This window comes from Glandiceps talaboti, chromosome 1, assembly GCF_964340395.1.
Source record: "Glandiceps talaboti chromosome 1, keGlaTala1.1, whole genome shotgun sequence".
NCBI classification, from domain to species: Eukaryota; Metazoa; Hemichordata; class Enteropneusta; family Spengelidae; genus Glandiceps; species Glandiceps talaboti.
In genome coordinates this window covers 2,907,501-2,925,990 of record NC_135549.1, presented here as the reverse complement: position 1 = coordinate 2,925,990, position 18,490 = coordinate 2,907,501, and the positions used below count along the sequence as shown (strand labels likewise).

At 33.5% G+C, this 18,490-nt stretch overlaps 2 protein-coding genes across 2 annotated transcripts in view; both read left to right on the top strand.

The window, feature by feature from the left end:
* The first annotated feature begins 372 nt into the window (after positions 1–372).
* Positions 373–5,057, top strand: LOC144443244 (phosphatidate cytidylyltransferase, mitochondrial-like). Its single transcript, XM_078132669.1, has 8 exons — positions 373–435; positions 950–1,132; positions 1,834–1,926; positions 2,192–2,342; positions 3,146–3,291; positions 3,851–4,010; positions 4,339–4,401; positions 4,987–5,057. The coding sequence occupies exons 1-8, from the start codon at positions 373–375 to the stop codon at positions 5,055–5,057; spliced, it is 930 nt and encodes a 309-aa protein (XP_077988795.1).
* Positions 5,058–14,293: 9,236 nt separating this feature from the next.
* LOC144437883 (uncharacterized) overlaps positions 14,294–18,490 on the top strand; it is a 20,717-nt gene continuing 16,520 nt past the window's right edge. The window contains exon 1 of the mRNA XM_078126918.1: positions 14,294–14,438. The gene's annotated coding sequence lies outside the window, so the exon portion shown is untranslated. The remainder of the gene's footprint in view (positions 14,439–18,490) is intronic.

Here is an 18,490-nt window from a genome sequence, read left to right as displayed (position 1 = left end):
AATATGAAGGGTTCCGTGGACCTAAGACTGACGAAATGTGCTAGTTTGTTTTACTTTGTTTATCTGATATAGCTTATAAAATAATCAGGAACATAATAATATAATATTGGAATGGTGGAAAATTATTGAAAAAAGTTCTAAATTTAAACTTAAAAATGGACAATTTCAAAATTTTCCAAGTTAACATCCCCACCAGATAAGTAGATTTACCCTTATGGCCTTTGACCTCTACTTTCAACAATCTGTGGTACTGGTAGCTCCTGACTCGACCACTATTGTTACTAGTAGTAGTAGGAACATTTAGTGTATATCCTGAAAATGTCTGCTGGAAAGGCGTTATGCACTAGTCTCTTGCGATGTTTTCCAGAGGACATGTCTTTAGCATTTGCCTATGGCTCTGCTGTTTTTCAACAAAAAGGATACAACCAAAAAGCAGTGAGTATAACTATGTAAAAATGTGAGTCGTGAGCTTGTTGAAGTTGAAAGGCAACAAAAGTGATTTCAACATCATCAAATTTGGCATCTTCTATGTTCATGTATATGTGTCTGTGTATTTGAATATATATATATATATATATATATATATATATATATATATATATATATATATATATATATATATATATATATATATATATATATATATATATATATATATATTATATATATATATATATGTGTGTGTGTGTTTTTATATATATATATATATATATATATTATATATATATATATATATATATATATATATATATATGTGTGTGTGTGTTTGTGTGTGTGTGTGTGTGTGTGTGTGTGTGTGTGTGTGTGTGTGTGTGTGTGTGTGTGTGTGTGTGTGCTGACACCTTGATCTCCTATCAATATATCTTGTGGAGGCACATATATCGAGTATGTTATCTGTTATTATCCATCCCATTGTTATAGATGGTGTATCGTCTTTCTTTCATTTCAGAATAAAATGATTGACTTCGTATTTGCTGTAGACAACCCTTGCAAGTGGCACCAACAGAACTTTGAAAACAACAAGGAACACTACTCATTTCTCAGATACTTTGGAGCTAAAAGAATTACAACAATCCAGGAAAAATTTGGAGCAGGAGTTTATTATAACACACTAGTCAAAATGGATGATCAGGTACAAGAACACCTTATTTGGAATACATTTGCCCATTAGTCATTGCTGGTAATATTCACAATGCATGTATTTGCTAAATGGTGGTAAAAGATGAAATCTACCACAGTGACAGTTACTTAAGAATTTCTGGGGTTTCCTTGCAAACAGGATGATTCAAGATATGGAAACCTAGATGCAAGTTTTACCAGATTACGCAGGGTTCCCAAACCATAATATAAACACTTAAGGAGGGGTCTGGCTTCAATACGATTGCTGAACTTCATTTTCACACTTCTAACAAAATTTCAAAAATTGTCATGCCTTCAATGATAACAAGTTCTGTATTTACTACTGAGATGTTGATAAATTGATTAAAATTTACTTCTAATGTGAGATACAGTGCTGGGTTTCCGGTAGTATTTTAATGTGTTTACCATCATGATTTTACATTGTATTGATCATAATGGTATGACAGCTACACATTTCATCATGGTTTACATCATATTATATAAACATGTCGATGTTGCACTTGTGAAGTTTGTTTAGTGGGAGGGGGGTGGGGTGGGGGTGGGGGGGGGGTTGTCCTAAACTTATGATGTTCGCTTATTGAGCTTATGTGACATTGTGTGATGGTTCCTTAATGTTGAACTGTTTACATGGCTTTTTAAACAATAGAGATTTTAGATTTTTTTAAAAAGACATTTGTTTTGAAATTTTAATAGCTCATGAAATATGGTGTTGTAAGTACAAAAGCTCTTCAGGAAGATTTAATGCAATGGAAGACCCTGTATCTGAGTGGAAGATTACACAAACCAGTAAGTACACTGCAAAAAGACTCATTCATTTTGAGAATTTAGCGTACCAACTTTGTAGATTTTCTGATTATGTAGAATGGGAAGGATTTCACTGATACCTAAAAAGTCAGATTTCAAAGGAAATTTTCATGTCTCAAAAAAAATTATATTTCAATTTTTAGAAATTGAGAGCTTCATACTAGTAGTTCAGTCTACTCCATGTTTTCTGTGTTTGTACGAGTACCTGGAGTGTAAGTTTATACTTGTTTGTGTTTGACTTTACCAGGTAATGATACTGAAACACAAGCCAAGTAGGCTTCTACAACATGCCTTACTAAGTAACTTAGAGGGCGCTGTGGATGTAGCTTTGTTAATGCTACCAGAAAGCTTTACTGAAGAACAGTTGTATACAACTATAGCAGGGCTCTCATACTTGGGTAAGTGGTGTTCTTCTCATGTTGCTTTGTAATGGCACTGAGAAAATGTAACCCTAACAGTGTGTCCAATCAAGTCAATTGTTTACATGATACTATTATAGTATTCAATTAACCTTTTGTTCTGAACACAACTTGAAAATTTTACCTGAAATTTTTGACTGCACACTTCAGTCTTTGTCAACAGATTGACCCACTATTCAGTACACATGACCTTACAAGTTACAGACACATGAGCCTAATAAGGGGTCATAGGTGCCTTGAAGTTTGTATCACCCTCCATCTCTGTTCAATGAATTTCCATTTGAAGGTTACAGGATATGTAATTGATTGTTACTCAGTTGTAACCTGCATCATTTGGTATTGATTTGCCTCATGCACATATTTAAAAAAAATAATACTATGAATGTAAATAAATACTCAACAAAGTGACTACAATTTATGAAAAAATTAAGCACATGTAAACACTGTGTGTACATAGTATACTAACTAAAGTTGTATTAAAAGTTATGAGCTATTTGTAATAGCCTTGATTTTATAGGAAATATATCATTTTTAATAAAAGTAATACTGGTATATAAACATTGACAGGAAATTGAATCTAGTAGTTCATAAATATTTAATATGAAGTGAAATACTGGTAGATCTATAAAGGTTTACAGGAAATTATTTGGCAGTAATCAAAAGAACTTTTGATAACATTTCTTTATATGTGGCATACCTGTAAAGTTTATATTATTAGATATGACTGTTACACACAGGAAAAGGAAATTAAATGATGATGATGTTGTTCCTACAACTTTCAGGAGATTTCCGAATGACGGTTGGAGAAGATAGAAACAAAGTTAGTAATATAGTGAAACCAAATCTTGACCATTTCCATGACCTTTATTCACCTATACTGACAACTATGGATAGCATTGAATGGAACAAGGAGAACACAATTATTGAAGTAAGAAAACTTTGAAGATATATATTAATATTTATTTATTACCAGTATAGTATAATGCAGTGTACTGATTATAAATTATTGCATGATACAAGGAAAAGAAAATAAGAGGTAGTTGACTAGCAACTAATCAAGTCTCCACTCGAGTTTGACTCAAATATTCTTTCTTGATCTATGATTATTAATATTACAATACAGAATGTTCATGTTCATAAAAGTACCACATTGACTTTTGAAATAAATCGTTTTAAAAATTATGGCAATTATTTCATCTGAAGACACAGAAACATTTATACAATTAGAAAAGATAAGACCGCAGGATATAAACCTGGCAATTTATTTCCTAAGCAACAAATTTATAAAGTTTATGAACTTGTAAGTTGTACATCAGCAAGAAGAATACTGTGAATACCTTTTAAAATGCAGAAAAAATTACATTGCGAAGGATATAAAGTCAGCTTGTGTCCCTTTAACAACCCCAAATAGCTGACATACTTGTACCAAAGTAGCAAACCTGGTAGCTTTGCTTGATTACATGAATGTATTATCCTCACATTCACAGCAAGACAGAAGTCCCAAACAGATTCTGTCATTGATGTTCAAGCTTCCTAAGAATCTACAAACAACCATTGTGAAGAACATCAGTGAAAGAAATGAAGACATTGAGGAAATCTTTCAAAAGTTAGCATATAGTGGTACATACAAGGATGCTGTGGTTGAAGGTGAGTAGACAAAATCATCAAAATTGATCAGTAGATGTTATATCTTTCCTTATCCATTTCTTTTTGCACAAATAGAAGGAGTATGTTCTGTTTATGATAATGTTTAATTTCTTCTTTTAAATAATATATTTGAATTCAAGTCAAATTACAACTAAAGGCTTGTTCTCGGAGTCTTAGTCAATCTGCATTCCATCTGATGGCAAGATACACTCTCTAGCTTTAGGAGTCTCATCTAATGTGCAAACACTGTGGTGTTGTTGTTGTACTTCATACAATATACCATAGATACCATAGTGAGTGCTCAGTGTATCCTCTTCTCTCTATGTAGGTGTACAGACTATAGTTAACACATCAAGTTGGTCTCAGAGTCTGAAAACTATCTTGACAGCAGGTAGGGTAAATTTTTACTGAGATTTATTTTAACTGATCAGGTACCGGTATTCACTATTTTTTTTATGTATACTCAAGTTTTCAGAGATCAAACAAAGTTCAGTTTAATACTACATGATCACACATTTTTGGAAAAATGAGGCATGTGATGATAACCCATGGAAGTACACTCCAAGAAGCTGATGAGATGTTGGCAAATTGGAATTTGTTTTAAAAAAGAGAGAGAGAATATGGTCTGTTTGGAGAAATGGTTTTTTTTTGCAACTATGAACCACAGACCATTCATTCTTTCTTGTCATAGTATGTATATAATCATACATCATGTGATTCTAGAGGAGGTAAAAGCTTTTGAAACTTGGGTAGATTTTGTCTCTCATCCCCTTTGAAAAACATAAATGCAGTGATCACTAATGTCAGTTTGTATGTGCACATAAATTTGTAACAGACCAATCGTACATTTGAAATTCATAGCATTTGTCATGTTATCAACACCAACTTTAAAAAATGTGAACAAGTTGAATAGGGGTAGATGCATGTTTAAAATGGACTTCTGCTGACTTTTGAATACTATGATATTTACTTTCAGGTGCCGTAAAAAGTATCAAATATAGCAGTGAGAAACTGAAGAAAATGTGGAAAGGATGGAAATCAAAGTGAATGAAAATTAAAGACACATTGTTCTGGATTTGATGTGTGTGATTTTATTGGTAGGTGTTTTGTTTTGAAAAGTTGTGTCACACGCAAACACTATGCTATGAATAGCTTTTGAAAATGGCTAATTGTGGGCACTGGTCATATGTTTCAACTCAAGTTCAGAAGAATATCCAGAAATATTAGTATGCGCTTACCTGTTTTCAGTGTATCATGGTTAATATGAGCTTGGAATCCATACCTAGTACTGTTTTTATCATACAGCACAGTGTGGATATTCGATGCACAGGAGTTTGTATCTATTCTGTGATTATGAGATAAAAGTTTTGTAAATTAACTGAAAAAACTGCATTGAATGAAACAAGCATGACAACCATAAAGAGGGTAAATACAAGTCTATTGCTGAACATATGACATGGAAATACACATGTAGCAAATAGAACATTACACTGTGTATCAGCACTGTCTAGCAGTTCACTACTAATACATAAACAGTTGCTATGCATGTACAGTGATGAAGGCAGCAGGTGCATTATGGATATGCACGATGCTTCTAGTTCTGTGCTATGTGATTAGGCTTTTATTTATAAGCTTAATCATGATTGACATACTCATTTTGTTTATTACAGTTCTTGTATTATCGTTCTATTAAGAACAACATAGATTTGAACTCCTGTGATTCATAGCCCAGAATGCATTCTGTTTTGTTCTATAGTATACTGTAGTATGGTGTAGTATAGTCTATCTGCTAGACCTCGGTTGTTCTTCCGATACAATACGACACACGACCAAACATTGCTATCGAGGATGGAACATCAAGCCCTCACTGCGAACTTTGTTCGCTTATAGTATCGAAAGAAAGCCTGAACGTCTAGCAGCAAGAGTAGGTGTAGTATAGATATTTCTAACTAGTATTCATCAGTATGGAGTGATCCAAAGGAGTTAATGGCTGAACTACTGGATTTGCTCGTCCCTGTTAAACTTGAATCTCATCTTATACATGTATTTGGAACAGTGCATACAGTGTAGTGGCGGCAGCTGTGTACAGCGCCCTCTCTGCTGGAGTACTCCATAGCAACAGTAAAGGCCATTACAAGTGTACAATCTCTCAAATTTCCTGTCAGCACTGTACTGATTTAATTGATAGTGCAACTGCATTTCACTTGTTCAGGGTCACTTGTTTCTTTCTTAGTAAATACTTAAGTGAGACCCCTTTCAGTTGTTATGAAATGTGCTATGGTTGACAGATTTTGTCCTCTGCATGTACCAGACATTCACCTTTACATTCAGGAAGTCATTGAGTAGGTGAAGATCAGTACCAGCATCATATCAGCATTTGCTTACTTCAAAAGTATTATATGAAAAAATAAAGTGTTCACTTGTACTTAAAAATACCTGAAATTTGATATATAGAGCAAAGCATATATAAGCCATTCTTACAATGCCTTCAAGCTAGTTAACTACTGGAGGCTTTTTATCAATTGTCTGGACTGTATTGCTACCATGCAACAGACATGTCTGAAATACCTTGGAGTATACACATTTCAAGGCTCTTAACTTTAAGTTAATATGTAGATGTAGATATCAGCTGGGCTGACATATAACCACAAAGCTAAATAAGTCTGAATAATATAGATACATTTTTTTTTTATAAGTGTTTTATTTCGAGAGAGATAAATTACAGCAAGACAAGTGCAAAAATAACACATGGCACCATTGAGAACATCTAAAATAAGTTGAAAAAAATCAGGTACAATGCAGAGGTAGGGATCAAAATTGTCCCATTTTGTACAAAACTTTGGAAGACAGTTTTTTCTTTTGGCAATATGGCATTCAATCTTTTTTGCAAGTCTTATATTTAATTTCACAATATTAAAGGATGGTATAGTTTTTGATAACTTATATTCATAAATGGTCTTTTTTGTTATCAATATAATGTGGTTCAACAGGTGTGAAAAGGAATTGTCGCCTAAAAAATCTGTTTAGCTGACAACAATGATGGAATTTGTAGGGCCATGCCCCACAGTGTCAAGAGACTGTTCCAGATAATGGTAGTACCTGTACATTCACATTCCACAAATAAATGAATAAGATAGATACATAACAACTCTTAATTTTGACCACAACAATGACATCCTCCCACCTCAAATTGAGATAAAATTTCCTGAGGTGTTTGGGTGAATGGGCTCATTACTTTGTGAGTTGTACAACAAGTTGAACAACTGAGCTAATAATCCACCTTTACTGTCAGCTATAAACTCAAGAAGGGTATTGACCTCAGGTTAAGGGTCATATGTACTCTTGATAGGTGTTAATGTTGCTATAAAACTACCACTTTGGAGAAATAGAGCATGTGGTCTGGCTACACCCATTTGTAATGATTTTATGAGTGCCAATGAAAATTTCATAGCGTTTTGCATCTGGCTTGCTGTAAGTGTAATAGATGTCAAACTAAAGGTCAATGTTTTGGGTTATGTTTGCTACCAAGGTCTTCTGAAATGTCTCTGATCAGTTACAATTTAAATCATAACTGTATCATTATCTCAGTAGCAGCCAACTTTGTTCATTTTTTTCAGGCTCCATGTACATAATTGACTAGCAGAAGACTCAATTTCCCCACATGATTTTAGTTTGTCAGTATTCTGTGAAATGGACAGCTAGATCTTTAGATCTTATTGAGTGAGTGTGTGTGTGTGTGTGTGTGTGTGTGTGTGTGTGTGTGTGTGTGTGTGTGTGTGTGTGTGTGTGTGTGTGTGATGGAGTTGGTAACTACTTCTTGGAGTGTGTTAGCTTTTGAAAAAAATTGTAACAATGGACAATAAATCTACTTTTTGAAGTGGTTATGTGTTTAAACGGTCCCTGTAGTAACAGATGTTGTGATATGAGCAAAGGTACTCTTTATCAATCAATGTTTAAATGGCTGTGTCTGATCTGACTGTATGCTAGCTTCAGGAAAGCATTGAAACCATGCATGTGCTGAAACTGAGTCGCATGTAGTGCAGTGATTCTTATGTTGAGTCTGTCTCTTGGTGTTGGTATTGGGTGGTTACCAGTATGTCTTATAAATTATCATGAAACACAATACAAACAAATGTACATGTATTGTTTTCAACCCAGTGATATTCAAGTTATTGTCTTCTACAAAAAAGATAAAATCAAGTTTATTGTTTTCCAAGGATAGTCAGATAGTGGTAACTTTTTCATCCAAAGACTATAATAACACTGATGGTCCGGCTTCCTTTCAAAGAGAAATACATTTTTTGTAACTTATTCTTTGTCTTCTCTAAAATCACATACTTGACATTAATGTGGAACATTGAGGAAAAAGAATTAAAATAAGGCAAAAAAAAAGAAAGAAAAAAGAATTGTTTCTGGTTAGGATAGTTCATCTATAATGGTGCGATGATGTGATTTTTTTTTTATTCTCAACAAACCTGTCACACTCAATCTACTATTTATGACAGTTACTATTCTTTAGTACTTTAGAGCAAGTGTGTATGTGAGGCAGTTCTCATTTGCTTGTTCATGATTGGCTCTGCAGTTGTCTTCACTGAAGTAGGGAGGGTTATTTTTGTGTTTCTCCCCCAGATCTGCAGACTGCATGGGCTGGACAAACACACACACACACAAAAAAGACCGACTTGAGGGTATTTAACTGATGGACATGGTAACCAAAAACAATTCTTTCTTTTTTTGGCCTACTATATAAATGACTATGAAATCAAATAGCTGTACAAATAAAATGTTAGTAAATGATAGAATATAATAAAATCTGACATTTTCATCTTAGAATTTAAAATTTCCATATCCTAATTTAAGATTTCAAACATGAATAAGATCACACCAAAATCAAAATAAAGGATTTTTATTCCAAACAAAATACCTAAATAGAACTCTTACATTTTCATCGTGGAATTCAATGTTGCTATTTACTCTGATATCAGTAAGCTAGTGAAGTCAAACTCTAATTGATTTAATGTTGCTATTTACTCCGATATCAGTAAGCTAGTGAAGTCAAACTCTAATTGATTTAATGTTGCTATTTACTCCGATATCAGTAAGCTAGTGAAGTCAAACTCTAATTAATTTAATGTAAATTGATTAATCTAATTAATTAGATTCATGTTATTTTACTTTCCAAGCTTCTGAAGTAGAGAATACTAAAATCCTAGCAAAGACAGTTATGCCAGTTAAAAGTTTCAGAATGTGCACGTATCTGTATTTTAGTTTAATCTTACAGACAACTTATTAAATTGTGAGTCTGTCTGTTAGGGTACATGTACAGAATGAATAAGAGACTAAAACATGCATTGTTGTTGAAAAAAAGTCTATTTTTATACCCATAAACTTTACGATACCTTTGAATGGAGGACAGCTGATAGTTGACAAACAATTACCAATAATTCATTGTTGCCTAAGGGTCACAGTAGGATTAAGGTGTAAATTTATAATACAGAATTTTAGAAGGTCTTAAAAACAATTTGCTTTCCTTTGAGATGTTGTTTTCCCAGACAAAATTAGCCTGGAGTGATGACTACTGTGGTGTACAATTTCTTTTCTATTATATTGTATATTTACCAGGTATGTGAAAATAGTGTCTTTGAAAAGGAATAAAAAAACAAAAATCTTCAGTGTCCCTTGTGTTTACATAATGCACAATACGTGGAGAGTTGTCTGGGTTTTGGAATATGACTGTTGACACTCAAAGTAGAGTACATTGTTGGTGTTATTTGAATTCAGCTTTTATGTACTTATTGAGGCAAAGTTGTAACACAATGGATGCAGGGGGCTTGCAGGTAAAGTAGACACAACTGTTGATCTAACACATGTCAAAGCTGTGCTATGATATCTACTACTACCATGTCATATCATCAATCTGGTGTCAAAATGAAATATAGATAGTAATTAGACTTTGACGGTTTTGATTCATATTTTATGCCAAAGCAGATATCATAAGCTGGCTGTAAGCCATCAGGTATAAAGTACTTTCAACTCATTAATATGCAATTCATGTACTCTACTACATTTCAAAAATACCTTCATAAGGTGAATAACCACCAGTTTATCAACTTTGATTATCTCCTTATATGTACATAAAAATTACCATAATGCCATATAAGGGAAATATGTTGATTTCACCTACACTGTAAGGAGGTCAGCCTCAGTATTGCATATTTGTATTGAAATTACCTATAAATTTATGATTATATATAATAATGATATGGATAGATGACTTAACTGATGGTACATATAAATAGGTTGGATGGTGTATTTTTGTGGCTCGTAAATTGAAAAAAATCTCGGTTAATTTTCAACTTTACTTGGGGTAAGGGAGGTGGGAAGACACCTGTACTTGTTACCATTACTGATATGGTGGGGTTGGGTTTTTTTTGTTGGTGATACTTTCATTTCATAATCATACATTAGTAGTCTAAATGAATGACTTAGTTATGGCAAGTAAAGTCAGAAGGAAACTGTGTACCATTTCTTTTATTTCCCAAGTTTCAGCAATAAACGATATTTTCACTCAGATATTTACCCATGGGGTTGTTATCTTACAATCAGCGACATTCACATTCTGATTTAGATACTTTATTGCTATATGTATCAAAAACATTGTGATGTTTTCTTATCCTGCCATAGAGGGCATCATTTTTTTAAAATGTTTAGTTTTAAGAAATATAGAGTGGGTTAAGTCATGAGGGAAAACATTGCTCTCAGGTTATTCAAAATTTGATGCATCACAAGAAATTGCTGTTTACAGTGACTTGTCAAATTATCTTGGAGGGCATACTGAATTACACTTACATTTTGTATTGTGTATGAATACTTTTGTACACGTAACACCTTTTAGGATCAGCTTTTCCATTTATTCCATTAGTTCTTGCAGTAAAACTGTCAGGTGCAATACAGTACTTTTATGTTTTTAAGGTCAATTTAACAAAATTATGGTGCAGGTATTGTTCAGTTCAAACATTCTGAATGCCGCATCTTAATTAAAATGTCGTTATAACAGTAATGCTCTACAGTGGACAATAATTGATTTAGAAATCTCTTTGTACTCTAGAATATGTCTAATCATAGATTTGATTATATTTTACACAAAATCAGCTTCATGTCCATCACTTTATCCTGATAATATCACATAAAGCCTTGAACACTTGTATGTACCACAAATTTATTTAATATTTTAGTTCCATGTTATTTTATTAGAGAGCTGTAGTAAGACTACGTTTAATATTTGGACATTATATTTGGTACAAGGATGTGTTTAATCTTAGACGTTGTATTTGGTACTAAATTAGCTTTCAATCCATCATTACACATCCTGATAAAAGTCTTTCAAGATAATATTTAAAATGTGTAAATATTCTATGATTGGAGATTGTTTGATTTTAGTGGTGAAATTAAATGGTATACATTATATATTGTCATTCAGTGTGTATTTGTTTAACATTTACTGTCTCTCCATTTTAGTCTTATAGATTCCAGATAAAAATTAGTCTGATAGAGGCAATTACATTTTAGTTAATATTTACTGATATCATAATTGTAGTTATGTTATCCTTAGTTGGTATATTTTATTAATAAAATCTTTGTATTCTTTTAAGGCCCTGTTTACACTATTCTGTTTTCAAATAAAAACATAATGTTTATTTGAACCTACTGTTTACATTCAGATTCATGACAATGCAAAAAGAATGATTCAAACACACACATACCTGTACTTGACCTCAGAGTCATGAATGGTGTACATCTGCTTCTTCTGTAAAGATGGCACATGACAACAACTTGTCTTCACTTTCCCTCATCCATCCACTGAAACATTTTTATTTCCTTAATATCATCTGCCACTATAAATGAGGTACACATGCTTCCAAGCTGTTGTATTATATTTGCACACGTGCAATTTTTGTCTCCAGGGTTCTGAATAAATGGTCAAAAATGTTTACCAGTCTATCACTTACACACATGAACATACATTAAAACAAAAACAATATTATTGATCTTTAGTGTTTTTATTTGAAACTGTTGAGTAAAAGTGGCCTAACTGAAATTTCAGGAGAGCCCATGAAAATAAGAAATTCTGTAAAACCTGTCCAGCTCCTAGATAGTAAGTAAAAAAGAAACACCTGATTCACTATTTGTCAAATGGACAGGTTGTGAGTCGTATCACACTCTCTCAAAAATTGGAACATTTTTGAGTAAGATTACAACTTGGCAAAGTTGTCATAAGATTGCCTGTGAAGATGGGTTTCAGCATGAAAGCATGAAGAATATGCATTGGTCACTTCGTACCGCCAAGAAATTGGAAAAATATTGATGTCTAAGATCCAAATTCATCAAACACTTGATTCTAACAATCATAAGTAAGTGCATGTAACACTCTGCACCCATACACATATATGGAAAAATGTTGTCATGTGTAGCCACAAGGAATGCTTGGAAACTACCTTTCCTGTTTTCAAGAGGAAATATACGTCGGCACAACAATGTCATCCAAAGTAGTTTTTATAGCTCTTAAAGGTCGAATGGGGACATAGATCTAAATGTACGTCATCTTTCACTAATGAACTACAACTCTGAATAAATTCATTATTTGGATAACATGTTAGTCTATAAATAGTATAAAGGCAATCTTGTCATGTTTTGTAGACTGATATGATGAATATTGGATAGTGACCAATCAAATACACTGAGATATGATGTGATGAACATTGGATAGTGACCAATCAAATACACTGAGATGTAATTAAATTTTGATAAACAGAAAGGCACAGCAATCAGTCAAACACACACATAGAAAACATGAATTATTCAGTAAAAATTTTGGACTGTACATCAAGACATAATCGTGAAATGGGATTTTTTATTAAATTTCAAATTTTCTTTAACCAAAATAATGATACTACAAATAATTGCAGATAATTAACATTCATAGGATTGCATGTCAAGAGTAATTTTCTGAGATTGTTTTGAAATTTGGGTATGAAAGTTTACTGATACTCTGTCAAAGTTTAGTGATAAGCTGTCAAACTTGACTTAGTAGGGAACAATGGATATTTTCTGGTTTACAAATAATACTGTAGTTTATTTGCAGTGACTTTTACAGTGAGGGTCTTAATTGAAGAATGAGAAAACACATACCCTACTCTTAATCATAGTACAAGTATAAATAATGTACCAAAATGATTTGGCCAGCAATGTTTTCAATGATTTAGCCGGCAAAATGTTCCATGATTTAGCCGGCAATATGTTCAATGATTTGGCCAACAAAATTTTCAATGATTTGGCCAGCAATATGTTCAATGATTTGGCCAGCAATATTTTCAATGATTTGGCCGGCAATATGTTCAATGATTTGGCCGGCAATATGTTCAATGATTTGGCCAGTAATATGTTCAATGATTTGGCCGGCAATATTTTCAATGATTTGGCGGCAATATTTTCAATGATTTGTTTCTAATCAGATAACTTTATCTTTATTTTATTTAACACAGAGTAAAAGATGTGGATCATGAAACCCAAGAAAATACTAATGTCTTAAGAGGGACTTGGAAATTCAAATAAAAACAAAGAACTGGTGATTAATTACTCAAACAAACAAGTAAACATGAGAATACAGTTATTATAGCAATAGTGATTGTTGCATTGCAGTGGAAGTAGGTTGTAAAAAAAGGTGTATTTCCACAGTATCAAGGTCAGTTATTTATGTAAATAAGAACATAAGTTACACTTGATATATGTTGTGTGAAACTAATACACCAACTGTTCAATTTGTTCAAGGGTGCTCTTTTTTTTGTCAATATATAAACAGAAAGAAATACCGGGGTGAAATACTGAGGTGGGGAACTCAAGGAGTTAGTCAACAGAAGTACAAGACACCTTTCCAGATAAGGAAAGGCTCTGTTTTGTCTGAAAGTATGCAGGGGTGTGTTCCCGAATAGCAGTACACGTCATTGGCCCTACCTGTAATTTCTTTCCCTTCAGTGATTTCATTGTATATTGTCCTTTCTCATTTGAATGTGGAATAAGGTTAAAACAAACAATGCGCTTTTGTCCAAATGCAGTCAAATATTTGCATGTGAGTGGAAATAAAAAGGTTATGGTGAACACAATAACAAAGGAGAATGAGTAAGTACAGCTATTCACTTGCACTTTTCATATTCAAATATATGCAAATGTGCTAGCATATAGCTGTTAAGCTAACAGGTAGCCAGATGCAAATTGATCTCCATCAGTGTATTACCCTTCAGGTGGAGTTTGTGTAACGATCGAAGTCCCATCGACTTACTTCAGTGTTTGAAACTCATCAATTCTGTCTGGTAGCAGTATTTTTGGAAGCAGAATCTCAGGTGTTAGGGATTCAGGGAGCAGTGAGACTTGGTGAGTACCGTGATTCGTATGAACACAAAAACTGTCTGCCGTTGTGTTTGTTTCAAACTCTAGTGTGTTTAAACCGTCGCAGGCTGGGTTGTGACGATCAATGGACAGTGAACTGTTGTAGACACACTGGTCGAATGTTTGTTAGTCTCAGACCAAGTATATCATACCTGAAGTTTTTGAATACTTGTTTAATTAGAGAACAGCACTTTAAATCTATAGATAATTTTTATTCTCGTTGTCAAAATAAGACCACTGAGTGTTAGAGCACAGAATGCATGGTATGTTTAGGTCATGATGTATCTATCTAAGGAATAATATCATGAAAGTGACTTGATATTAAGCCATAAATTTACAGTGATCGATATACTACAGTTCAATTTGTGCTGTATTGTCAAGGCTTTTACCTAATTTCCTGCCAAGTCTACCATCTCCTCAAAGTGTATTTGTTGTGGTAGCCTTGTGGGTAACTACTACCTTTACTCAGTAATAGCTTGGTATGTAATTCTAGGCAGCATGCCACTAAGTGCAGTCGGATTAATGGTACTGTGTGTATTTACTTCAAAGCCTACCATCCATTCCTGTATTATTTGCTGTCTCTGGCAATGAAATTTTATTGGTTTTCGGTGAATAGATGTATAAAGTCTGTCTCTCGGTAGGATGTAGATTACGCAGTGTATGTATCGCTGCCTTCAGGTGTAGGCTTGGGGCCAATTCCTCGTTAAATAAGTTTCACGTTACGTAGGTTATCAAAGGTAGAATGGAAATGGGATTGCATACAATACCCTCCTGTTTTTAATATTCCAGGTGTGGCAAGCATGCATTGATGGGAAAGAAAACTTGTGTTTTAAAGAGCACATGGGTCATTATAGTGACTAATTAAACAGCTAAAAATACACAACTGAGTAAACAAAGTCTGATTCTCTTCGAATATTGACTTGTAAATCTGAAGTGAGCTGAATTGAAAAGGTATGATAATTTAGGAAACCACACCCTACCTTGCCCAAACTGATCACTTTCACCCATGACATGAGTCAGTCTGTGGTGCCAGGGTGTTCCCTCCCTTTTGTAATGACTGTCAGTAAATTTACACACAGCTTTAAAAAGCCATATTGGGAACAAAACAAACATGAAAGGTTCTAAAAGCATAGGGTTAGCATAATTTCACCATCCATTGCTTTGGTTTGGTCATAGACAGTGGAGGGGAAACTGTCTATGTTTTGATCATAGACAGTGGAGGGGAAACTATGGTTTGATATAGTTTGATCATGGATAGTGGCGAGGAACTGTCTATGGTTTGATAGTTATCCATCGTTCTATACCGCTGTATGTGTAACGTATAATAAATTCGGCAACTGTACTTCTCTATCAACAAGGGTAGAAATAGGTTTTTACAAATGATAGCAATATCAGGGACCTAGAGTCAGCCACTGTCTTCAAATTATGATACAATTAGCACTAAATATATTGTAGCATTGAGGGTTTGCGGTCTGTGATAATGTTGCATTTGAATGAACCACAATGTAAAATCTGAAATCTGTGTCTCTAGACTGAATATGTCCATGATATTTCAAGTAAAAAAAACCTGTTACAACTTGAACTTATCATGTATGAATGAACCATAATGAACTTATGCAGCTAGGGACTGGCTGCTCTAATAGGAACACTAACAATGTTATACTAATTGTTACATAAGTGTTATAATTGTATTATCATTATTACCATTTCTTTACAAAAAATAACAATGGACATTGACACATTTTAATTAAAGATGATTAATTGTCCCCACTCATAGATCCTCCACCCACAGAAATTAATTCCCTAGCACTGTAGTTTACTCCCTTGTTCCTCATAAAATATTGTACAAATTATGTCTTTCAAAAATGGTAATATTTATCTGTCATAGTTTGTACTGTGAGTAAGAGTGTTTTGTTACTAGAATAAATGCAGAATTTGTACTGAAAATTGAATGCATAGTAGAATTGAAGCCCTATGAGGAGTGGTCACTATTATCCTTTGAAGTCCTTGACATAAGGAGTGGATGTTGGCAAGCATTATTGTTAGCTGTGAGCAACACTAGGTTAGACTATTCACACTTTTATTTGGGGACAAGGAGACTAGAATGAAAAGGCTCAGGCCAAATACACCAAGCGAGTTTTTCAATGTGTGTGTCAAAAACATAATCCAGAATCCATAATGTCCTGTTCTATCCAGAAAGACAACAAAATGATGTCAAAGTAAAAGGATTTCAGGTTCCAATACATGTAAATCCAAAATTAGGATAGGGTACAGGTACTTTTGTGTCCTGTTTTTTTATGTGTGTATGCTGATATTTTTGAGTTTTAGTTGTCTACATGATGTGCAAATGAAAGGTAGCCATATTGTTCTGATAGTGATATATATACTGATGTGAGTGGTCATGAACTTGCCCTATTCTTGGATGATTTTATAACCAGATTTTATCACCAACTCAAAAAAACAAAGTTGGCATTATTGCAAGAGCCAAGTTTTATACATAACATGTTCACTTTGTTTCGGTCCAGGGCTATGGCAGCCATTACCACCACATCAGTCGTTATCATGGATTTTTGTTTTGCTCTTAGGCCACAGCAATTGTTACATGGGTTTTTCTTGTGCCAGTCATCTAGAAGTGCATGATCTACAGTTGGTAACTGCTACTTTTAAGAAAAAATAAAACCCCTGGATTTTTAATTTGTTTACTGCATTCTTTGTGTACTTAGCTTTTTGGAAAGATGTATTGCGGTCTCCACATGGAGGTTAATATGGCTTGCACAACACATTTTTCATAGCATAGTTCTTGAACTCATACAATGGAAATGTATTGACTGTTTGTTTCACTGCACTTTGTATTCAATACAAGTCTTGTAGACATGTGTGCTCTCACCTCAATCCAAAGCTGTCTTTGTTTGAATGTGGTCATGGGACCATAACATGTTTTATGGTCTACATTTTGGCCAGCATTGGATGACAGCCCCTTGATTCACTGTTAATAAAAAATTATGGCATCTGAAAAGCTTTTGTTGGGTTGCCTGGCATGTTGACTTGTATTACCATTCACTATACTCATTTTACTACATCAAAAGAAAGAATAACCAAGAATAGAGAACAAAAATATAAATCATCAAAGCTGCTCTTAGACCTATTGACTGTATAAAATTAAAATTGAAGTCCTGAATTTGGTAGTCTAGAGACTAGGCGTGGGTTTGAATCTGAAGGTCTCTTTACCCTGTCTTCAAATAATACCCAGCTCCTAGTCTATGAAGTTGAGAAAATAAACATGCACATTGAAGGAAATAGATGCTGTAACTGTAACTATATCTAAATTTTACTGTGCTGTTGGAAAACACAAGATGGTGAAAATCAATATCGACTTTTTTGTACTCAGTTTAACCAAGAAAAGATTGACTTGCTAAACCACTATATACATTGTACATGTGTGAATGTATATATAGAAAGAGAGAAATTAAAATTAATACTGTAATACTAAATGTCATTAATGGTGTTTGGCAAGCTCAAAATGATGACAATTTGGCCAAGAAAAGCTGAATCTAAAGCCATACATGTCAGGAGATACAGTATAAATGCCTAGAGTCATAACATGAAGTGAAAAGAATTAATACTGTAAATACATGTATCAACGATGGCTGTTGAAAAGATCAAGTCACTAAAATCGATCTTTTCACTGTATTCCCAGTTTTAATAAAGTCTCGAGAAGATTAAATCACTAAATTCAGTCTTTTAGAGCACACAAGTGTTTTCAACTCATAAAAATACGTGAACAGATATATTAAGACTGTAAATATCAATAATGACTTTTGGAAAAGTCAGGACACTGAAATCGATCGTTTGACTGTATTCCCAGTTTATACATAAAAACATTAATCACAAAAGTCAGTCTTATAAGAACTTACAACAACTTAAAGTCATCAAACAGAGTGATAAGATATATTATGTAATATTAATTTGTAAATATCGACAATAACTTTTGGAAAAATCAAGAGACTGAAATCTTTTGAATTTGTCTTCAGTTTACT

Coding starts and splice junctions, on each gene's coding strand:
- LOC144443244 (XM_078132669.1), top strand. CDS start 373: ATGTCTTTAGCATTTGCCTATGGCTCTGCTGTTTTTCAACAAAAAGGA. Junction 4,011..4,338: donor CAAGGATGCTGTGGTTGAAG/GTGAGTAGACAA, acceptor CTCTCTATGTAG/GTGTACAGACTATAGTTAAC. Junction 4,402..4,986: donor GAAAACTATCTTGACAGCAG/GTAGGGTAAATT, acceptor ATTTACTTTCAG/GTGCCGTAAAAAGTATCAAA.